The 25,032-nt window shown below is 44.8% G+C and overlaps 1 protein-coding gene across 1 annotated transcript in view; it reads right to left on the bottom strand.

Moving 5' to 3' along the window:
- The window catches only part of SH3RF2 (SH3 domain containing ring finger 2), a 148,566-nt gene extending 126,836 nt beyond the window's left edge, over window positions 1-21,730 (bottom strand). Inside the window, exon 1 of the mRNA XM_068981215.1 lies at window positions 21,353-21,730. Coding sequence (XP_068837316.1) covers window positions 21,353-21,730 — 378 coding nt within the window. The remainder of the gene's footprint in view (window positions 1-21,352) is intronic.
- Window positions 21,731-25,032: the final 3,302 nt, after the last annotated feature.

The following is a 25,032-nucleotide window of genomic DNA, read 5'->3' as shown; positions in this document are numbered from 1 at the left end:
ATATAGGAGTGATCTGGCAGGACAATCTGGGTCTTTTGAGGTCCTGAGACCAGTTTTCTGAACTTCCCGTTTCATGAGTTAACAAACCCCCACTTCTGTTTGAGCTCATTTGAGGTGGGTTTCTGTCACTTGCAAGTAAAAGAGTTCAGACGAACACAGATGAAAGCAAATGAATATTATGTGTCAGGAGGCTCAAAAATATTCATCCCCTTTGAGCCAGTAATCACTTTTCTATTTTTTGGAAATAATTTAAAATGTTTAAAAGGCAAAACCAAAATAGTGGTTGCTATTAGGCGAATGGTTGCATAAGAAAGGGCTTTCAGAGAACAATACCCACGAAATTGAGCCACTTGATGCCAATGCCAGGCTCACCTCTTTCTTACCTTTTGTTTCACATAGGAAAGATTTTTCTTTCACTGCCATCCAATGTTGCTCTATGTCTCTCTGTGTAGTCTGTCCCTTGTTCTTTCCCCCAAGTCTTTAGAAACTGCCTCTTGAGGCTCCAAATGGGTGTAAACTGTAAGACCGTGGAAATGTTTACATGATTTTCAGCCCAAACTGCAGCTGAGGGCCAGAGGTCTCAAAGTGCCCTTACCAGGCCACGCTGCAAAACACTACACATGATCTGAATGTGCTCACGTTTCTAAAGGAGTGCTTTATGCTGAAATCTGTTTTGGAGGCCTCCAATCCAAGTCCAGCAAACTCATTACAATGGCCTGGGCAAGAGGCAAGGCAGTTAAAATACAAGGTGCTCAGGCCAAGATTCAGAAAGCCTGGCCTTGCTCCTGGTGTCTATTCACAGGTAAACTGTGTAGCCTTGGCTAGTCTTTTCTTCTTGCTAAGCCTCAGACTCCGTATTTGTATATGAAGACACTGTGGCAGCTGGTTTCTTATGATCCTTTTCAGCTCTCAGCACCTGCGCTTTATGACTCCTTACAAGGTGGCATTTTAAAAGAAAGCCTGAGATAAACTTGGGTTAAGAGCGCCTTTTATGTAACACCCAGTCTCAGTCAGGCCTGAGGCACAGTCATGGGAGGAATTTGTTTGGATGGGTTTCTCCTTTAAATGAATCTGTCTTTCTGAGTCCTCAGAGACAAGTCTCCTGAAATAGCACCTAAGGATGCAAGACTGACATGGCCCCAATTCTGCTCCTGGCTGGAGGCACCCAGGGAGCTGGTCAGAGTTGGCTCTGGACAACCCAGTGATTCAGATTTTGTTGTTATTGTTCAGACACTAAGTTGTGTCCGACTCTTTGTGACCCCATGAACTGAAGTACGCCAGGCTCCCCTGTCCTTCATTTAATATCAAGAACAGCCATTTGACACAACATTGTAAATCAACTATCAGTCAGTTCAGTTCAGTCACTTAGTTGTGTCTGACTCTTTGTGACCCCATGAATTGCAGCACGCCAGGCCTCCCTGTCCATCACCAACTCCCGGAGTTCACTCGGACTCACGTCCATCGAGTCCGTGATGCCATCCAGCCATCTCATCCTCTGTCGTCCCCTTCTCCTGCCCCCAATCCCTCCCAGCATCAGAGTCTTTTCCAATGAGTCAACTCTTCGCATGAGGTAGCCAAAGTACTGGAGTTTCAGCTTTAGCATCATTCCTTCCAAAGAAATCCCAGGGCTGATCTCCTTCAGAATGGACTTGTTAGATCTCCTTGCAGTCCAAGGGACTCTCAAGAGTCTTCTCCAACACCACAGTTCAAAAGCATCAATTCTTTGGCGCTCAGCTTTCTTCACAGTCCAACTCTCACATCCATACATGACCACTAAAAAACCATAGACTTGACTAGATGGACCTTTGTTGGAAAAGTAATGTCCCTGCTTTTTAATATGCTGTCTAGGTTGGTCATAACTTTCCTTCCAAGGAGTAAGCGTCTTTTAATTTCATGGTTGTAATCACCATCTGCAGTGATTTTGGAGCCCAGAAAAATAGAGTCTGACACTGTTTCCACTGTTTCCCCATGCATTTCCCATGAAGTGATGGGACCAGATGCCATGATCTTCGTTTTCTGAATGTTGAGCTTTAAGCCAACTCTTTCACTCTCCTCTTTCACTTTCATCAAGAGGATCTTTAGTTCTTCTTCACTTTCTGCCATAAGGGTGGTGTCATCTGCATATCTGAGATGACTGATATTTCTCCCGGCAATCTTGATTCCAGCTTGTGCTTCTTCCAGCCCAGCGTTTCTCATGATGTACTCTGCATATAAGTTAAATAAGCAGGGTGACAATATACAGCCTTGATGTACTCCTTTTCCTATTTGGAACCAGTCTATTGTTCCATGTCCAGTTCTAACTGTTGCTTCCTGACCTGCATAGAGGTTTCTCAAGAGGCGGGTCAGGTGGTCTGGTATTCCCATCTCTTTCAGAATTTTCCACAGTTTATTGTGATCCACACAGTCAAAGGCTTTGGCATAGCCAATAAAGCAGAAATAGATGTTTTTCTGGAACTTTCTTGCTTTTTCCATGATCCAGCGGATGTTGGCAATTTGATCTCTGGTTCCTCTGCCTTTCTAAAACCAGCTTGAACATCAGGAAGTTCACGGTTCACGTATTGCTGAAGCCTGGCTTGGAGAATTTTGAGCATTACTTTACTAGCGTGTGAGATGAGTGCAATTGTGTGGTAGTTTGAGCATTCTTTTGCATTGCCTTTCTTTGGGATTGAAATAAAAACTGACCTTTTCCAGTCCTGTGGCCACTGCTGAGTTTTCCAAATTTGCTGGCATATTGAGTGCAGCACTTTCACAGCATCATTTTTCAGGATTTGAAATAGCTCAACTGGAATTCCATCACCTCTACTAGCTTTGTTCGTAGTGATGCTTTCTAAGGCCCACTTGACTTCACATTCCAGGATGTCTGGCTCTAGGTGAGTGATCATATCATCATGATTATCTGGGTCATGAAGATCTTTTTTGTACAGTTCTTCTGTGTATTCTTGCCACCTCTTCTTAATTTCTTCTGCTTCTGTTAGGTCCGTACCATTTCTGTCCTTTATTGAGCCCATCTTTGCATGAAATGTTCCCTTCATATCTCTAATTTTCTTGAAGAGATTTCTAGTCTTTCCCATTCTATTGTTTTCCTCTATTTCTTTTCATTGATCACTGAGGAAGGCTTTCTGATCTCTCCTTGCTATTCTTTGGAACTCTGCATTCAGATGCTTATATCTTTCCTTTTCTCCATTGCTTTTCATGTCCCTTCATTTCACAGCTATTTGTAATGCCTCCTCAGACAGCCATTTTGCTTTTTTGAATTTCTTTTTCCTGGGGATGGTCTTGATTCCTGTCTCCTGTACAATGTCACGAACCTCCATCCATAGTTCATCAGGTACTCTGTCAGATCTAGTCCCTTAAATCTATTTCTTACCTCCACTGTATAGTCATAATGGATTTGATTTAGATCATACCTGAATGGTCTAGTGGTTTTCTCCACTTCTTCAATTTCAGTCTAAATTTGGCCATAAGGAGTTCATGATCTGAGCCATAGCCAGCTCCCAGTCTTGTTTTTGCTGACTGTATAGAGCTTCTCCATCTTTGGCTGCAAAGAATATAATCAATCTGATTTCAGTGTTGACCATCTGGTGATGTCCATGTGTAGAGTATTCTCTTGTGTTGTTGGGAGAGGGGTTTGTTATGTGACAGTAGAGCATCTTAAAGTCACCAGCTATGACTACATCTGTCTTCCCTGGTGGCTCAGATGGTAAAGCGTCTGCCTGCAATGCGGGAGACCCGGGTTCGATCCCTGGGTTGGGAAGATCTCCTGGAGAAGGAAATGGCAACCCACTCCAGTACTCTTGCCTGGAGAATCCCACGGACGGAGGAGCCTGGTAGGCTACAGTCCATGGGGTCACAAAGAGTCAGACACGACTGAGTGACTTCACTTTCACATGACTACACCCAGCTTTGTCTCTTGATCTCTGTGAGGCCCTAAGTAAATCATTCTTTCTGAGCCTCAGTCTCCCTATCTGTAAAATGGGATGAAGGTAAATGGTATTTGTCTCACACAGAAGTTGCAAGAATTAAATGGAAGTGCTTCACATAATGAGTTTTCAGTGAGGTTAGTGACACATCAAGGGTCCAGTTTGCATGCCCAAATCCATCAAGTTCCATTGTTTCTACTTCCAAGTGTATTCTCCAACCCATCCACTTCTCTCCATCAAACATACCATCTTAGTCCAGGTCACACATCCAGAAGACTTGAAATTGATCTTCTATTCAATTGGCTAAAAAAGTTCACTTGGGTTCCTCCATAACATCATACAGAAAATCCTAAATGAACTTTTTGGTCAACCCAATACTTCTATTCTTGTTCCCCAGAAATTCACTTCCCACCCAAGAGCCAAAGTAATATATTAAATTGAAAATCAGGTCAGATGGTGTCCCTGCTTTAGTCTTTCTCATTGTATCCAGGATCCAAGATCCACCTGCTCGACCATGGCTTTTTGGTCCCTATAGACCTTCCCTTGCAACCTTTTCTCATGCCTCTCACCTCACTGCTTATCATCCCTTAGCCAAGTGGGTGTTCGGTCAGTTCCCCAAACTCAGCGAGTTCCTTCTGGGATCAGGCTCATGATGTCCTCCATCACCAGAGCCCATCCTCGCCTCATCACAGAGCTCCCTTCTCATCACTCAGATCTCCGCACAAATGCCTCCCCTGATCAAGGATCTTCCCTTTCATCCTTTATTTCATACCCTTGTATAGATAAAAGTTAGTTTATACAGCAGACACTTAGCACAATTTGTGATTATTTTGGTTATTTCGTGTGCATGTAAGTGACACAGTTAGTGCTCTGCCTTTATCTTCTCAGGTCCCATTCCCATTTCTCTGCAATTCAGCTTCATTTCCAATAGTCAGCACCTGCAGTTCTGTTGGAAGACTTCCTTTGAGCTTCTAGAACATACTGTGCCCCTTGGGGTAGCTCTTAACCAATGACTGACAGGTATAGGGGTTTAAATGCCCCCAGATCTCTCACCTCTTGGCCACAATAATTCTAAGGTCTGAGTTTTACACTGTTTCCCACAGTTTTTCCAAAGGGTTAAGCATCAGTAACCCATTGTGGTGAGTGGCTTCAAAACACACCTTAACTAGTCACCTCCCTCTCCTGTATGAGGTCCCCACGCCCTGATCAATGTCCTCACACATCCCAAATGATCTATGAGCACTTAACTCTCGTGTCAGAGTTTGATTCCTGGGGGAACCCAACTAAGACCATGGCTTTTTTGTTCTTTTATCGATCCCAGTAGAGTGTACATTTTACGTCTGTCTGTTCATGGTTATATCCTGTGGTCTAGTTTTCTGCCTGGTACATAGTGAGAACACCCAATATATAATTGTGTAATGAGTACCTACTAGTGGTATTACTACTGCAATGCAGCATTTTTTCCTTTCATTGAGTTTAGTTTATATCACTAACCTACCTTGCTTCCTTGGTGGCTCAGATGGTAAGGAATCTGCCTGCGATGCGAGAGACCCAGGTTTGATTCCTGGGTCAGGAAGATCCCCTGGAGAAGGGAATGGCAGCCTACTCTAGTATCCTTGCCTGGAGAATTCCATGGACAGAGGAGCCTGGACAGCTACAGTCCATGGGGTTGCAAAGAGTCGGACACAACTGAGCGACTAACACACATATCTTGCACCCACATAATGTTACATGTTTCTTCCCAAATGTACAGAATAAAAAATATTTGTCTTCCATAGTGCTTTCAAGAGTAGCATCCCTGTTACAGTATTGATTTAGCAAGGTTTATTACAGCTGGAGGCTCCACTGGAAGAGATCTCAAGAGACATTCTCTAAGACTGTGTCATTGCTTCCTGAAATTCCAGTGCGGAGATACTTCAGAGATCTTTCATAAGACAGAACTGCTAGCTTTTTAGATAGTTTAAGCAAAAGGCAACTGGATCCTGGACCAGGTGCTCCCAGTAGAATAAGATGGACAAGTATGCAAAAACAGGGGCAATGCTAATACTAAACAATAACAAAAATCACCAACACGTAGGAATGTAAATTTGTGTAGCCACTGTGGAGAATAGTGTGGAGGTTCCTCAAGAACCTGAAGATAGAACTACCACAAGATGCAGCAATTCCATTCCTGGGCATACATGTGAAAAATACCAAAACCTCTAATCTGAAAAGATACACGCACCCCAATATTCCTAGCAGTACTATTTATACTTGCCAAGATACGGAAGCAACCCAAATGCCCATCAACAGGTGAATGAATGAAAAAGATGTGGTATACATATATACAATGGAATATTATTCAGCCATGAAAAAGAATGAAATTTTGCCACTTGCAACAATGTGTAAGTTGTGTCCAACTCTTTTGCAACCCCATAGACTGTAGCCTGCCAGGCTCCTCTGTCCATGGGATTTCCAAGGCAACAATATTGGAGTGGATTGCCTTTTCTTTCTCCAGGGGATCTTCCTGAGCCAGGGATTGAACCTGCACCTCCTGCATCAGCAGGTGAATTCTTCACCACTGAACCACCAGAGAAGCCTTGAAAAGGGAGAAATTTATGCATCTTTTTCTTTAAAACACAAATTCAAATACTTCTGAATCATTTCCATATTCTGTAAAATCTCTGATACAGTGGAATTCAGAGACTCAGAGAATCTGACTTTTTTTTTACCCATAGTAACTGCTAACATTTAGTAAGCACTCAGATACATTTCATGTCACAGGGCTGGTTCTCAGCTAAGCCAGGATTAAAAGCTGACTTTCCTGAATTTCAGGCTCTATTTTTCCTTATCTATAATAGACCATTTTACCTGTCCTGATGACAGGTTTCTGAAAGGAATGGAGCATAAATATTTTGTTCTAACTCTATTTAACTTTGAGAAAAGCAGACCAGCTTTGGATCAAAGCCTGACATGCCTCCTGATAACACATCTCCCCAAGGTTGCTCCTCCCACCCCCACTACTCCCACACACTTGTTTCCTTGATCAGCTTCTCCCTTTCCTCCTCCTTCCTCCCTGGTTTTTGTTGCCCCGTCTACATCTCCCATGCGTCTGTTCTGCCTTTCTCTATCCCTACCTTTCTCTTTTCTCTGACTCCATTTCCTCCTCTCTGGTCTCCCTCTCTATTCCCCCACTTAGACTCCCTTCTGCTACTTAAACCCTTCAATTTTTGACCAAGGGGCATCCAGTTAAGACACAGCTTATCGTGCACATGGAGCTGGATTGGTTAGAGATCACCTCGTACTCTGGAAGTCTGTCAACCACATTAGAATGGTGGTGTTGGTGCCAACAGAAAGTGACCGGCAATGGCAGATGGGGTGCCCAAGGGAGCACCATGCTTGTTCTGGACACCCTAACTGATCTTGTTAAGAGCCCAGCCGTTGGATGTAGGCAAACCTGGTTCAAATCCTGCCTCTTCTTTCATCCGTAAAATGAGAAAGCATCATGGACCTCCAGAGGTTGTTGGGAGAATTCAAGAAAACCATACTTACTTCACAGTGTCTGGCACACGGTGTGTGGTGTGTGATGGTCATAGTTATTAAGGTGCTGATGAGCAATGTCCACCTCCCCCTCTGGCTTCTCTCTCTTTTGGTCCCACCCTCCTTGCCCAGGCCATCAGGACGAGCATTCCATGTGATGGAATTTGCCTGATTCTCTAGGTTGTGGGACAGCAAGTAAAACAGAGAAGTTAGAAAACCCAGGACCTGTCTCAACCGCAAAGTTCTATGATTGTGAATTAAAAAAAAAAGTCTTAGTTATTCAAAAACTTAAGAAAATGAAAAAATAAATAGAAACATGCATGCATGCTAAGCACTTCAGTCATGTCTGACTCTTTGTGACTCCATGGGCTGTAGGCAGCCAGGCTCCTCTGTGCCTGGGATTTCCCAGGCAAGAATGCTGGAGTGGGTTGCCATGCCTTCCCCAGGGATCTTCCCAACCAGGGATCGAACTGGTGTCTTTTATGTCTCCTGTATTTGCAGGCGGGTATTTTACCTCTAGCACCACCTGGGAAGCCCCCCAAAGAAATGTATTTAATAGCAAATTCTTTTCCTTGCTCATGCAAAGGGAAGTAAAAGGAGTAGATGGAAAGTGTTCCTTTTGTGAAAATACAGGCCCCTGCCTCCTGGGCCCTTTTTATGACCTCTCAAGAAGAAGAAAACACTGCCATCTCCTTCTGTTCTTCAATCATCCTATTCCTTCTTCCTTCCAGCATGCAACCAAATCTCCTTAGATTCCCCTCATCCACAAAAGTTCACCACTCCGAGGAGAAACTTGAAATCCAGAAGATTACCTCTCCTGCTTCTCCAGAGGGCCAGAAAGAGAAGTTTTCTCTTTTGCCCCTCCCTTTCTCTGCCATTTCCATATACTGAAGAAAAGCCCCAAATAAGATTTATGGCAGCCCTGCCGTTCTCCTATCCAGGCAGCTCGTTAATGTCACAGCCAAGCACCCATTCTGAGCACAGCTCTGCAGAGATCTATTCCTGCTTCATGCCCACTGACTCTGCTGCATTGCCTTGGCAACCAATTAAAATACTCCTATGTGTGTGGCGATATCATCCTCAATTCTGCAAAACCAGGGGAACCTGCTCAGAGGAATGCACTTGCCAGTTGTGATATTCTCTCTATTTAGCTCCATACTGGTCTGACTTCTTTTTTTCACCTCTGAATCCCCTGCAAGCACTTATGTGCCATTCCTAACACACCTGGCCTTGAGTCAAGAAACACCCTGGTCAACAAGACAGGGGCTGAAAGGGATACAGGGGATGAGATAGCGGGGAAGTCTCCTTTCCTCTTGTCTCAGGGGAAAACACCAGGGCTTTGAAGATGCTGAATCTAACTGCAGTTTCTTGCATTATCACCAACACTATGCATTCAGTACTTCAATATGTATTGAATGCTGGTTGCATTTCAGGCACTCTGCTGGGTACAGAGAAGATAAGACACCCCCTTAACCTCAGGAGCTTACATATGCTGAGAGGCTGGAGGGTAGCCTCTGAGAGCCTGCGGAGGAACCCGCGGCCGACTGGCTTGGGACTTGGGACAGAGGCCTGACTTCTTGGAGGAGCAAAAGGGACACTGAGATGGGAGGATGGGCTGCAGCTATGTGGCTATGTGGACCAATTTCCCAAACCACTTGCCTTCTCCAACACTGGCAGGTGGCTGATAACCTTAAACGAGGGTGGTTTGCATCAGGCACCCTGGGAAATATTTGCCTTATTTCTCCTTAGCTTCTCAGGGAAGGTTGACAGTGAATAATCCAAGCTCTCTCATTAATCCTCTTGGCTTTCCATGTTGTGAGTGTGAATGGCAGCCAAAAGGCATATTTTTTCAAACCAGCGGTGTGGGGACCATGATGCCAGGACTCCCCACCCAGTGTACAAGCCTCTCAGTGTATTTTGAGGTTTGCTGTCCTCAGTGTCATGGGTTGCTATGAATGGTCAAGAATAAGAGTAGCTGCAGGGACTTCCCTGATGGTCCAGTGGCTAAGACTCCATACTCCCAATGCAGGGTCTGGAGTTCAATCCCTGGTCAGGGAACTAGACCCCACATACCACATCTAAAGTGTTCACATGCAACAGCTAAAAACCCCAGGTGCCACAACTAAGACCCAGCCAAATAAACAAATAAATAAAATTAAAAACAAACAAAGAAAAGACCAGCTGCATTTAGGTCTTCCCTGGTGGCTCAGTGGTAAAGAATCCGCCTGCCAATGCAAGAGATGCGGGTTTATCCCTGGGTTAGGAAAATCCCCTGGAGAAGGGAATGGCAACCCACTTCAGAATTCTTGCCTGGAGAGTCCCATGGACAGAGGAGCCCGGTGGGCTACAGTGCATGGGATTGCAAAGAGTCAGACATGACTGAGTGACTAGACAACATGCTGCATTAAAAAAATAAAATAAAATGCAACCTCAACAACTGCCCTGAACACAAACACAGGATTGCTCAGTTTTGATCTGCAGTCATTTTCTCCCATTGTGTTTTCTTATATGAACTCTTCTTGAGCACAAACCTCGTATGTGTGAAGTAGACAAAATGGTAGCAGTCATCTCAGATTTGTAGAGTTAAATGAGATTCTGTAGATTCTGTAGTAAAGAGTGCTTTACCCAGTGCCTGACACAGTAAGTCCTTTGTTTTAACACTTATTACCTGCCTCGTAATTATTACCTTAGGTGGCTGCCTCCCAAAAGTCCATGAGCTCTTTAAGGCAGGGTTTCAGCCATTTTGGTGAATTACTCAGTTTTCCTGGGTCTCTTCCATGTGTACATGTTAATAAGAATCATATATTATTTGCTTTTGTTCTTCACTAGAGCCTGGCATTGGGTCTTACTCATAAAAGGCATCCTGTATATGCTTGCTGATTGAATGAGGCATAGGAAATAATAATAATGCCTCACAATTATTATCAAGAAGTAGTATGTGTCACGCCCTGTGCTAAGAACTTTACAAGAATTGTCTTGACTTATCCTCCAAATGAAGCCACGATCACTGTGACCCCCATGTCTTCAATGCAGTAAAACAGCAGGCTGACCGCAATAAGCGTGGTAGTGCTTTACAAGCTAACCTGCCTGGGTGAGTGCAAGCAGACAGCTCACCCTTACTAGGAGCTCACCTCGTCCAGACCCGGTGCTAAGCACTTTCCAGTAACTGCCTCCTTGAATCCTCCCAAGAACCCCAGGAGCTAAGTTTCCTATTGTCATCTTGTAACAAGGATGCTCAGAGCTACTAAATGACTTGACCAGAAGCATATAGCCAGCACACATGAATGGAGAGCCTTGGTTCTGAATCACAGCATTATCTTGTTTGCTTATCTCATTGGAAGTCTAAGGTCAGAAGCAGCAGAAAACTAGAATAGATATTTAAAAATGACATTAAAAGACTTATTCCTCTTAGCCACAAAGAAGTTTAAAAATATACATGTGAATATCTATTTGTCTATCTATCTACACACACCACACACACACTCACACACACACACACACACATACACATACACACCAGGAGGCAATGAGGAGCTATTAACTGGTACCAAGTTTCAATATGGGATGATGAAAATTTCTGGAGACAGATGGATAGTGGTGACGGGTGCACAACAACATAAATATCCTTAATGTGACACCCTATACACACAAAAATGCTAAAGATGCCAGTTTTATGTTCTCTATATTATACACATGTGTGACATAGGTTTGTCAGCCTGAGAGGTGCAGGAGCCGTGTTCCTACCTGAAATGCTGCTTCCCTCATGGAGGAGGCCAGGCCAATTTAGTACATTACTCACTGGCAAATTCTTCTGATGCTCCGTCCTTTCTGTTACTGGGGCTAAGTATAAATTAACTCACTATGAATATTTTTCCCACCATCAGAGGAGTACATAGCATTTGTGGATTCCAATACAGGAATTTGGTCATATATGGAAACACATTTCCTCTCTTCTTAGGGTTAACAATTCATGAGCTAAGTGGCTTTGAACTTGGCCCACTATGTTTTCTGGGCAGTATGGTCTGTCTGTCACCCCAAAGGTATTTAATAAGGTGATTCACCTCCAGAATATTTCATCCACCACGTGGCTTTATGCCTAATATAATATGCTGCTCATTCCTCATAGAGCTTTGTCATGGCTCAATTCAGGAAGAGTTCATTTCCACATTATGAGGGGTTATTATTCCATGACTCCATAAAGTCTACCAAAAACATGAATGTGTTCATTCATTAATTCAAAAAACATTTGAGGGTTCCTAATCTGGGCCAGGCTGTAGGTATGTGCTCCAAGCATGGTACTGAGACCCAGACCAGGACAAGTTGCCTGTTGTGATGGTGCTTGGATAAGATATTGGAAAAATGACAGAGATCTAAAGTGAACTCAGCTGCTATTTGAGTCCTGGACTCTGAGCCCATGAGCATTCCTGCTGTGAACTTTCAATGGTGTGAGCTTTCAAGATGGAGCCTGGCACATAGCAGGCACCTAGAAGCAGTCTGTTGAATGCCCTGGCTTCTGAGCCAGGCATCAGGAGCAGTGTGACCCTGGCGGCTGACACAGACCCAAGTTGCAGGAAGCAGCTCATGACGAATAGACTTGTCTTTCCCTGCCCCGTGCTCCCCCCTTGCTGCGGATGTGCTGGCTAGTGCTCCTGCACGCTGGGGTTGTCAGGTAACCTGACCATTTCAATGAAAAAGAGTGGTCCGTCTGCCAGTGAAGTGGGAACTGCTCCTCAGTTTACCCAGGGAGCTTGGCCATCTCTTCAGAGCAGAGCTATCTTGTTTGGCTGCTCTGAATCCATCAGGTAGATACAACCCATAGGCCACGTGATTACGTGGAAGCAGACACAGAGAGACTTAATTACAGAGTAATTGACATGTGCCTTCCTAGTGGTGGTTTTGAAGCAGATAACCAGTCATGCCAACTCCTCTCCACCTCTTTCTCCCTCTCTTCCAACTTCCATTCTGTTCAAGATATCCCATCTTTCATAGCCCTCACATGCCCAGACTAGACCCTGCCTTTTCATTCTCTGACTGTGTCCTTCCTACCATTAAAATGTCCATATTTTTTAAAGGATGTTTCTTTCCCTTAACCGGAACCACCTCCTCATCTGACATTTTCATAAACCAATATCTTTTGAGTCTGACTTCTTTGTCTTAATCACTTTATTCGGTTATATATATATACACCAAAAATGTACTCTTTTTAAGTGTATGATTTGATGAATTTAGACAAACCTATATAACACCACATAAAACATTTGCATTACCCAAAAAGCACTATAGTTTGCCATTTCTGGAATTTTATATAAATGGAATCAGACAATATGTACTCTTCAGTAAGACAGTCCTTTTTTCATATCTTAACATTTCTAAAATTGGATGTATCTTACAGTGAACATCTAATATAGTAGTGCTTTTTAAATTCCCTTTATGGCTATAACTAAATAATGTATCTTATAATAGATAATATCTTTGAATCAGAGATATGTATGTATATATTTATACACATATGCTTAATACATGTATCTAATTAGTTGGTTTTTTCTTTGGAGGGAATGATGCTGAAGCTGAAACTCCAGTACTTTGGCCACCTCATGCAAAGAGCTGACTCATTGGAAAAGACTCTGATGCTGGCAGGGATTGGGGGCAGGAGGAAGAGGGGATGACAGAGGATGAGATGGCTGGATGGCATCACTGACTTGATGGACGTGAGTCTGAGTGAACTCCGGGAGTTGGTGATGGACAGGGAAGCCTGGCGTGCTGCGATTCATGGGGTCGCAAAGAGTCAGACACGACTGAGTGACTGAACTGAACTGAACTGACCATCAGACAGTAAGCACTGGGAAGGCAGAATCTTTACTTTCTTGTGTAGATTCCCAAAGTACCTATGGCTGACTACTGACAGAAGCTAGGGGACTTCGTTGATGGTCCAGTAGTTAAGATTCTGTACTTCCAATGCAAGGGATGTGGGTTTGATCCCTGGTGGGTGAACTAAGACCCCATATAATGTGTGTCATGACCAAAAAATAAAATGATAGGAGCTAAATAAATACTGCAGAAACTGGTGGTAGCAAGTTTCAAACAGTTTTCCAAAAATATCTTCTAACGACAAAAACTTGCCTACAACTCTTCTTGGAATGCATCAATAGTCTCTAATTATAATAGGGATTTTCTTTGAGGGCTCAGCTATCTCTGCATTAGTACAAGACAACATTTCCCAAAATTTGTTCTGTGGACAATTAATATAACTCAAGGCACTAATAAAAGTCTTAGGGTTACCACTGTCACAGGAATTTGGGAAACGTTTCTTATCATTGTCTGCTCCTTGGAGATTCACCATTCTTTAGCACTAAAAGGACGGAAAAGTCCTGCAGCACAGATAAAAGGTTTAACTCTGTTTCAACCTCAGGTTTCTTTGACTCTGGAGCTTTATGGAACCTCCATTAATCACTTACATAATACAGTTTGTCAAAGACAGGTCTAACACATAAGCATAGATTTGAAAATGAGAAAGAGGAACTTCCCTGGTGGTCCAGTGGTTGAAAATCTGCTTTCCAATGCAGGGGACACAGGTTTGATCCTTGGTCCAGGAACTAAAATCCCATATGCCACAGGGCAACTAAGCCTGAGCACCACAGCTCCTGAGCCTAGGTGTTCTGGAGCCCATGCTCTATAGCAAAAAAAGCCCCTGTGCGATGCAACTTAGAGAAATCCTGTGTGCCCAGTGAAGGGCCTGCACACCTCAACAAAGACCCAGAGCAGTCAAAATGAAATAATAAAAATAAACTAAATTAAATAAATGAAAAAGGGGGAAGATATTGAGATCGAAGAGAACCATATATGAGCTGGTCCCTGCTCAGCCAAAAGCTATGCAGTGGCATCTGGAATGAGATAGATGGGGATGCTGTTTGTGTGTCAAGGGCTGAACAAGCACTTTCCCTTGTTCCATACTCTCTTCATAGTATGAAGGGACACGTGGGCAGACAACCTTTCCTAAGAGGCATCGAAACAACACAAAGTATGCACTGCCTAATCCCTTAGGTGACACGCCCCAGTGCACATGATGGATAATTGAGGTTGAGTAAGGAGAACCTTCCGCCCCAGCCATCTGCTTGGGCCATCTCCACCAGGGGATGCACTGCTGTTTGTCTACTGGCCGGATACCTCTAACTGATGAGAAAACTGAAGCAGTTAATAGAATAGTTTGCTAAAACAGAGAGAAGCCCACCCACAGGAATTACCCTGATTGCTTAAATGATGGTAAAATCCTTCTCCACAATAGCACTGACCCAATATACACAGACACGAAGGGACATCAGAGCAGGCCAGGTGAAAATCATGTAGAGACTCAAAGAAATCTACAAGAGCTTCCTTTCATTTTTAAAAATATTATTTTAAACATTGGCATACAGTAAAATTGACTTTTTCCCCTCCTGGCATATATTCATATGAATGTTAACACATATATAGATTCATTTAACTGTCACCACAAACAGGATACAGGATAGTCCCTTCATCCCATAAAACTCCCTCACGCTATCTTTTATAACTCTTCTCCCAACCCATAACCCCTGGTCACCACTGAAAACCACACTTTTTCATCACTGTAGTTTTGTCCCTTTGCTTTTGGGCTACCCCACTTGGCATGTGGGATCTTAGTTCTCCAACCAGGGATCGAACCCAGGCCACCTGCATTGGGAGCGTGGAGTCTTAACGATTGGACCGCCAGGGAAGTCCCTAGTTTTGTCTTTTCATGAACCCCTTTTTCTTTTGTTATCCCTTCGCTTAATTTTTGAACAGAGGTCTCTGTATGTTTATGTGTGGGTACAAAGAGCTCCAAATCCAGTGCTCCAAACTTTGTCCTTTATTGTTACCGTTTTGTTACTTAACATTCACCATAGTATACTAAGAATTTTACATACATCATCTCATTGTAGCTTTATGACATATGTACACCGTTAATATCACCATTGCACAAATATGGAAACTGGGGATCAGAGAGGTTAAGTGATTTGCCTGAGGCCTCACAACTCAAAAGTAATTGAATACCAGCACAAACTCAGCTCTGTTTGACCACAGTCCTTAAACAGTAATCAGTGAAATGGGGAGGACTGTAACTAACAGGTGGTATATTGACAGAGGTTGGGGGTCAAGTCAGTTTGGAGCCATATGGTTTTGTAAAAGGTTTGCAAATGTGGGAGGAGCCGGAGAACTATCTGGGTCTCCTGACTTCTCAAATTTGGCTCCTCCACTTGCCACATCCAAATCTGCCTGCTATCTTCAGGGGCTTAGGATGGTTTTAACTGCCTTGCAAATTTAGCAGAGATGACCATGTGTGTCCCAGCACTGCTGTAGGACACAGCAGCTGAGACCCAGGAAAGGGCCTGGATGCCCTTTGTTTTCTCCCCAGCCTCATTTCCCCCCATGTGCCTTCTGACCTCATTTTTCCATCTCAGCTGCTTGCCACACCAGCTGAAGAAGTTTCTAGGACACAGACACCTGGTCTGTGTGCTGGAGGTGGCAGGTGTGTTCTCGCTGAGGTAGGGCGAGCAAGATAGGAATGTGTGTGGTTGGCATGATGTTTAACAAAGAAGGGAGAGAGTCTGGCCCTGCAAGACCCAGGACGGTGACATTTGTGTTGGGGATAGAAAGATGCAGGGGAAAGGAAAGACAGATGCTAAGGAGGCGCTGGCAATGCTGGGAAGCTGGACCAGGTTGTTGCTCTGTGTATGGTGTTTTGCTGAGCTCGCCATTTGCAGAAGAGAAGCTGGCGAGTATTGTTTTCTCCTAGAATCCATTCCTAGCTCCTAAAGGGTCTTGGAAATGAGCTACCAAGCCAGCTCATGCTGGGAGGAATCACACACCTGAATTATGGCCTCACATCCTTTGGAGACACACATACCAACCAAAAATCAGGGTACCAAAGACCATCTCTGGGGGACACTTGATTAACAGGAGATGGTGCATAATTTAGTGTGGAAAGTCTTGAGTTGCTTTAATAACAATAACAATACCAGCTAAAATTTATTGAGCACATAATACGAACCAGTCACGGTGCTGCAAGCTAAGTGACATGAATTGTCTCATTTATTTCTCCCCAAAAACCCTCAGCCAAAGCCTTTGACTGTGTGGATCACAATAAACTGTGGAAAATTCTGAAAGAGATGGGAATATCAGACCACCTGACCTGCCTTTTGAGAAATCTGTATGCAGGTCAGGAAGCAACAGTTAGAACTGGACATGGAACAACAGACTGGTTCCAAATAGGAAAAGGAGTACATCAAGACTGTATATTGTCACCCTGCTTATTTAACTTATATGCAGAGTACGTCATGAGAAATGCTGGACTGGAAGAAACACAAGCTGGAACTGAGATTTCTGGGAGAAATATCAATCACCTCAGATACACAGATGACACCACCCTTATGGCAGAAAGTGAAGAGGAGCTAAAAAGCCTCTTGATGAAAGTGAAAGAGGAGAGTGAAAAAGTTGGCTTAAAGCTCAGCATTCAGAAAACGAAGATCATGGCATCTGGTCCCATCACTTCATGGGAAATAGATGGGGAAACAGTGGAAACAGTGTCAGACTTTATTTTTCTGGGATCCAAAATCACTGCAGATGGCGACTGCAGCCATGAAATTAAAAGATGCTTCTTCCTTGGAAGAAAAGTTATGACCAACCTAGATAGCATATTCAAAAGCAGAGACATTACTTTGCCAACTAAGGTCCGTCTAGTCAAGGCTATGATTTTTCCTGTGGTCATGTACGGATGTGAGAGTTGGACTGTGAAGAAGGCTGAGTGCCGAAGAATTGATGCGTTTGAACTGTGGTGTTAGAGAAGACTCTTGAGAGTCCCTTGGACTGCAAGGAGATCCAACCAGTCCATTCTGAAGGAGATCAGCCCTGGGATTTCTTTGGAAGGAATGATGCTAAAGCTGAAACTCCAGTACGTTGGCCACCTCATATGAAGAGTTGACTCATTGGAAAAGACTCTGATGCTGGCAGGGATTGGGGGCAGGAGGGGAAGGGGATGACCGAGGATGAGATGGCTGGATGGCATCACGGACTCGATGGACGTGAGTCTGAGTGAACTCCGGGAGTTGGTGATGGACAGGGAGGCCTGGCGTGCTGCGATTCATGGGGTCACAAAGAGTTGGACACGACTGAGTGACTGAACTGACTGAACAACCCTCAGAGGTAGGTACTGCTATTATCTCGGGTTTCAGAAGGGGAATTGGAGGCTGGTCCTGAGGTTCATCCAAAGTATGCAACTATCGAGAGGCAGAATCAGAATCCGAATTGTGGCTTTTTCAATGCCTAACTTTGCAAGTTTTTAGCTTCACTGCTTTCCTGCCTGTTCTAAATCAGAAATATTATTAAAGGGTAGTGGAGGAAGGAGGAAGAGCGATCAGCAATTCAGAAGCCCATAATCTTCTCGAAGACTTGCAAAGTTCCTTTGGCTTGGCCACAATATGGGAAGGAATAAGAACCAGTGACATCAGCACTGACATGGGTCCTCCAGGAGTCTGTTGATCTTACCTATTGGCTTGAAATAATTGCATGCTGTAGAAACGTACAGCCATTTCTCAAGTTTTCTTTTTACACAACTTTCTTGGGAGGGTTTTAGACAGGTAGGCACAATGGACTATTTTTGTTTTTCTCTCTTGGGTTGGCATGATGAAGTGTGGCTCTTGGTTCCACCCTGGCATACTGGCTAGCACAGAAAGTACCAGACCCCTTTGAGCCAACAGAAAGATCTCGATGAGCTTGTTTTTTAGATGAGGCAAGGTGAGCAGAACAGACTGTGGACTTAAAAAGCTCCTGAACAGGAAATTAAATGAACTCTTTGAGAATGTCACCTTAACACTGAGTCCTCTGGAAGAGGTATTTTGCAAAATGGTACCCCATGACAACAGGTTGTTTATGCCCGATTAGTAGAGTACTTTATACTTATTTTTACACTGGCCTGGACTCCTTGTAGACTCAAGTTCAATAATAACACCTATTACACTCTCCTGCAAGGACTATCACTCCTGCTGTGTTTTGTAGAATGTCTCGTGCACGACAGGGCACAATAAACAGTCAATAATAATGTTTACTATGATAAACGATCTTCCAAATGCCTTTCATCTAAGGATCTCAAAGTGCCTTGAAAACACTCATTAGTTAAGCCTCACCATGGCTCTCCACTCTTATAATACATTTTCCCATTTTACAGAATTTTAAATTGAGACCCAGCAAGCTGAAGTGGCTTGCCCACAGTCATATAGTCAGTTTAAATGAATGATAATGATGATGCTTTGCATTTACCCAGCATAGGTTTTCTAAAGTGATATGAGTATGTTGTAAAGATAATGTTTACACTATCCTGGAGGGAGAAGGGTAGCAAATATTATTAAGAGTTGACTGGGTTGGGTAAACTGAGGCCAAGAGGGCAAGCATCTTGATGAGGGTTTGACTGAGGATGTAAGGCCACACCTCCACCTCTCAGAACAGTGTGTAGACTCTCAGATAATCTGCAATTGTCTGAACCCAGGGATGCACCATTGCTTTAACACTTCAGGAGAGTCAGCTAGATTTGGGGGGAGGAAAACAGGATGCAGAATTATAGCTGTATTTACATCCAGGAATAGTTTGTTCACATCCCCACTGAGAGAGTCAAAAGGTATGAAATGAGCCACATGGAGAAAGGTGGGCTCAGGAAAGGGAGGAAATGGGTGAGGGTGTGGAGTGGCCCCCGGCTCTGCCCTCTCACAGAGCATCTTCACTAAACCAGGTGCTGCTGGAAAGCAGGTGCCCTCAACGGCTTGGTTTGTTTTAGCCTCATGGCGGGACTCGGTCCAGTGCAGCTCAGAGGATGGGCACAACCCCGTCACCCGCCCCTTGGTCTGAAGTGATGGGTCCTCGTGAAAGACTTCCAGGGACATGCAGGTTCTTACTGGCTGTCTGTTATTCCTATAAGAGAATAAGAGCGCTAGTTCCTATAGCTCCCCATGCCAGGAGGGACCTGGGAATTTGCTGTGGTTCAAAAAGTAGGTAGCTGTGGATCCATCTGTTGCTACCTTTTCTTAGAAACATAGCCACATCAAAAAGAAGAAAGCATGCACAAAAATATGCGAAGATCACAGGGGACTTGCCTCCTCCCAGTCTCCCAGCACTCTCTGAGTGATGGATGATACTCCGCCCTGCGGGGAGGCAAGTCAGACTTTGCAGGGTGAGGGAGGAGAGAGGTTGCTGGGTCTCAGGAATTCAAAGGGAGATCTGCTGACCCAAGGTTCAGCCTGATGCTCTGTAAACACAGCCTGCCTGAGAAAGCTGGAGCCCCTACCCCTCCTCTTCCAAGCCTGTGGATTCTGATTGATGACTAGACCTAGGGCTAATAAGGAGCCTTAAAGGAGGGCACCAAGCCCTTTTGTGGAATGTGTTCTCACACAATGGCAATAAAAAGTCTGCTGTGAAGAAATCTCACTGAAGCCCGGTTTCTTCCTGCTCTCCTTTTGGAAAGTTTCCACACTACCCTGGTGCATGGGTGGCTTAAGGGTGCAGGGAGCCCAAGGAGTAATAGGCTGTTGAGAAGAATATTTTGGAAACTTGTCCTGAATGCACTCCCGAGCCTATTGTCCTTCGTTGGGAAGGAGTCCGGGGAAGACCCTCCCACCCTCTGCTACTCTTCACAGCAGGGAGTCATGGTTAAAGTCGTGGTTAACTGCCAGGGTTAAAGCTTGCTTTATGTGGCAGTTCACAGAATTTCTGAGTATGCCAACCACCCACCCATGGTGTGCCACGCCCACTTGAACACACTGACTCTGGGGTTGACAGCCAATAATCCTCCTGGAGCCACAGGACCATGATCTTCTCTTGAGTTATCCCCTTCCCCAGCTTCCCAGAATGAGGCTCACAGGCAGGTCATATGAAGTCCCGAGGATGTGCCCACAAGGCTGGACAGGATGATTCACGTGTCCAAACACAAAATGCATTACTGGGTGATCTCCTGTGGCTCACCTGGAGGCTCTGATGTGCATTTTCTGTATGGTTTATTCATTTTGTAAAGTAAGACACATCTTCGGGGCTCCTGTACATGTCGGTTGTACTTCACAGCCCAGCCTTTCCTGTCAATCACTCCACCCACATAGATGCTTCCTTCCTGATCGAACTTTGTGCGTCCAGTGTCTTGATAACTTTGAGTGATTGTGAACGAGCATTGTCATCATGGCACTTTATGACTGGGAGTGGAAAGATGGATTTGGGTAAAATGCAAACAAAACCTGACATTTAGTAACTTCTCTGAGATTGCAAAAGTGACAAGCTGTTGGATTTGTTTTTCTTTTTCTCATCCTCTGTGCATTTCCCATGCCCTGGTTTGGCCTCAGAACAGCAGAAATGAAAGACCAAGAATATAATCAAAGGACTTCCCAGGTGGTCCAGTGGTTCAGAATCCGCTTGCCAATTCAGGGAATACGGGTTGGATCCCTGGTCCTGGAAGATCCCACATGGCAGTAGTAACTAGGCTGTGTACCACAACTACTGACGCAGGCTCTAAGCCCGTGCTTCCAAACAAGAGCAGCCACTGCAATGAGAAGCCTGCACACCACAAGAAAGACCCAGTGCAGTAAAAAATAAACGCATAAATAAATAAACAGTCAAGAAGGCTTTCCATGTTCTACCACCTTCTGGACCAGAAGCAGGGAGGACCTGGGTAGCTTTAAGAATTTTAAGAGTTCCTGATTGGACTGGATAGGCTCAGGGTTCCACTGAGTCTCAGTACGACAATCACCACCCACAGAAACTTATCCTCAGGGAATCCTCAGCAGCGGCTCTTTGAAACAGAGCTAAAAGAAGAGAAGCCCCAGCTGCTGGCGCGGACAAACCCAACCTCCAAGGAAACACGAAGGAACAGATGAGATCTTTCTTACCCCATCCATGTGGATTCTGACGTTAGGCACCAGCCGGAAAGGACTGCACTGCGGACCTCTGGGGTGAGTCCTGCTCCTCCTGCCGTCTTGTGGGGTCAGCACGCCAGGCCGGCGGAAGGACCCCCCTCTCCCCGAGCCCTGTCCGGCCCGCACGCCGTCCAGGAGGCGCACGAGCAGCAGGTTGGCTGGCAGCGCCTCGATGCTGCAGAACACCAGGGTCCTGCACTCGGGGCACCTCAGCTCCTTGTGGGCCTTGAAAATCCTCTGGAGACATGGCTTGCAGAAGGTGTGCTGGCAAGGGAGAACTTTGGCGGTGACATCGAGCTTTTCAAGGCACACGGGACACTCCAGAAGATCAAGTAACGTCACGTCATCCATTTTATTTTAAAACTCCAGTCCTGACCTGGAGGGGCAGAGTCCACATGGTCTGGTCAGCTGAGCCAGTGGGGCAGAGAAGGGGCTTCTTGAGAGCGTCAGGAGGCCCGCTTGTCTGAAGGAGAAAGGAAGACGGAAAAAATTGTGATTGCCTTCAGAGGTATATCCCACCTACAGGAGGCAGAGCCTCATAAGGCTGTTCGCAGGGACTTTGTTTCCGCACCCAAGTTTGAGATGACTCATTCTGATTCAGTGCTAGCAGGTAGAGACCTCGACTCCTGCCTGCTGGAGGATGCGAGGGAGCAGCTAATACAGCTTCTGACTGCTTGCCGGACTGACTTACTCATTGCCTCTCCGTGAGCAAGGCGGGAGAAGGGAGACAGAACTGACCCGGGGCTCCGAGGAGGAAGCTTTCCAGCACTCCGTCTGGATCTCAAATGAAAGGCCCCTCAGGACGTAATTTCCCTGAAGCTATTTTCTCTCTTTCTCTTCTTTAAGTGTATCTGTTATCTGCATCACACTGATAACAAGCTGCTTACATAAGTGTATGGGAATCTCCCGTAGTTGTAGAATTCTGTCCTTCACAGTACATCTTCCCCCTTTATTTTGTTCTAGCAATGTACAATTTCTACGAGAACCTAATTTTCAAAAATTGTTTTGCCTCAACTCCAGGCTGCGGAGCTTGAAAGTTTTTTCTTTCTTTTCGTTCCTCTTTTTTTTCGCCTTCTTACCTTGATTATCTTAGCCTCAGAGACACTACCCCTCCCATAGATAAAGTTGCACAGCCTGTTTTGTTACTTTGACAACTGTTCTGTTTCAACTGAAGCAGATAGGAATTTGGGATTGTGGTCACAGCCTGCGAGAACCAAGATGGGGCAGCCAATACAGGGGTGTGTGTGTGTGTGTGTGTGTGTGTGTGTGTGTGTGTGTGTGTGTATTCTGAAAATTATCCTTGTGTGTGTGTGTGTATTCTGAAAATTATCCTTGTGTGTGTGTGTGTGTGTGTGTGTGTGTATTCTGAAAATTATCCTTGTTCCAGAAACAGTTTCCTTGTGGGTGTCTGAGAAGTCCCCCTCTTAAGGAAAGTGGCTTGGGAACAGGTCCCGGTCCCTCTCAGCTCCAGGGCTTCGGGGAACGCTAGCGGGAGGGTTGGCACGAGCCAGTGGCCCCACTGGTGGAGACAGGCAGACAGGACAAGCCAGGCTGGGAGAAGGCGCCCGGCCTTCTGAGACAGCTCCAAAGATGTCAGCACGCGGAGGTGTGCGGGGTGGGGGCCACTAACCTTGAGCTTGCCACCCGGGTCTGAGTTCAGCTCAGCACTGTCCTCGATGCTCCGCCAGGCTCCCTCCACCGGCTTCCGTTTCCCCTGGAGCTGCTGCTGCCGCTGCTTTGAAAACTTTAACTCGAGTCTTAACTCATTTCGGGGATCGCCTTACCCAGCCCGGTTAACGCTTTCACCGCCGTTCTGCCCTTTGCGCTCTCACACTCTGCTACCAATCGATCCCTCCTTTGTGGGAGTCGATTTCAGGGAAAAGATTACAAGCGGGTAAAATACAAGTCAATTTCCTCTAAGGTTAAGTATTTACAAAGTTTATACTTCCCCTTCCTCATTTTCTGTCCTTTCCCGGAAATTGAAACACACTCAAGTTATGAACATGCCAAGGTGATTGTGTTTATTTCAAACCTTTATGAGGATTTCCTGAAAAGTTCAAACGTATTAAGGTAGCTGTGAACACAAAGATAAACAGGTCACCTAAAAAGTACTGCTCTATAAAATCAGCCAGTCTTTGAACCGTGAGATTTGAGACGGACTTGAGCGATCTATTTGCTCAATCTTATGAAATTAAAAAAACGAAACAAAACAACAGTGTTGTGGTAGTCCAGACACATCCTTGAAAAATCAAAGGACAGGAGGGCTTTAAAAAAAAAAGGAAAGTAGAAATTACCTGGTGGTCTAGTGGTTGGAATTCTGAACTTTCTCTGCCAAGGGCTGGGTTTGGCCCCTGGTTGGGAAGCTAAAATCCCACAAGTCACCAAGCTATGTAGCATGGTCCAAATAATAATAATAAATTTAAAAAGGTAAAAAGAAAAAGTAATATTCCAGCTTCCCTTATCCTACCCACTGGAGCCTTTTATAGCCCCAAATAATGCTTATACTTCTATTTCTTGATTTATCAATAGTATATTTCATTTAACACTTTAACACTACACTACAAAGTTATCCAATAAAGTAAATAATAATAATCATCATTAATACCTAACAACAGAGTAGTGTAGCCTTTATCTGTGCCAAGTACTGTTGTAAATATTTTATCTTCATGAACTCATATAATCCTTCTATCAGCCCAATGATACACTGGCCTCTTACCCTCATTTTATGAAGAAGGGAACAGAGACCTGAGACATCAGATAAGTCATCCCAAGAGACACGGTGAGCAAGAGGCAGGTGATCTGTGGCCTTCACTACCATGTCCTGTGGTGATACAGTTTTAAGAGGAGGAGAGATGGTTGAGGTGAGCTGGAGCTCATCTAAGACAGCAGAAAGTCAAGAGATAATGACGAAAGTGACCGATCAAATTCTTTGGCAGATGAGGCAGCTGAGAGATTCTTGAAGTTGGGAGATTCCTTGAAGTTGCCCAGTAAGCTAGGGGCAGCGCTGGGACTAGAGAGTGTGTCTTCTCTCTCAGACATAAGGCTGACAATTCCTTATCAAGCAGAAAGCAAACAGATTGTGGTGATTTGTTTATTTTAGAAAGTTCTTCCGTGTCAGTTCTGAAAAAGCAAGCATGCTTGACGTTCGAAACAGGGGAGATCTTAGGGATGGAGCAGATGAAGTCATATGTCCCCCCGGGTGCAGAGTCCTAGTTTGGATCTGTGTCAATTTCAGAGATCACTTTCTTTTTTTTTCCCCCCTCTCCCTTTTATGGAGGGTGTTTTGAGCTTCAACACCACCACACCTTACTCTATTACCTGTCTCCTTCAATTAATTTCCAGTTTAGATTTTGTGCTGATCAGGAAGCCCCTTGCCATTTGAGACCCTTTGCTGTCGCCTCTTGGTAAAGCTGATCTGCCTCCTCTGTGAGCGGCCCCTGTCCTTGCACCCTGCAGAGAGGGCCACTCCTGTGGGAACTGTACCTGCTCCCCTCTCCTGTTCTTGGACATTGTCTCTCTCTCTTACATACCCACATCGGCACCTTCACACACTGGCACACACATGCTTGCACAAGGACCAGTAATGTAACATTTATGTCCCAGAGCAGTGTGAAGCCTTTGAACAGACTATCTCCTTTTCCTGCCAACCACCC

The sequence above is a fragment of the Capricornis sumatraensis genome, chromosome 9, assembly GCF_032405125.1.
Source record: "Capricornis sumatraensis isolate serow.1 chromosome 9, serow.2, whole genome shotgun sequence".
NCBI lineage: Eukaryota > Metazoa > Chordata > Mammalia > Artiodactyla > Bovidae > Capricornis > Capricornis sumatraensis.
The sequence above is the reverse complement of the archived record's forward strand: the minus strand, read 5'-3'. Positions and strand labels throughout refer to the sequence as shown.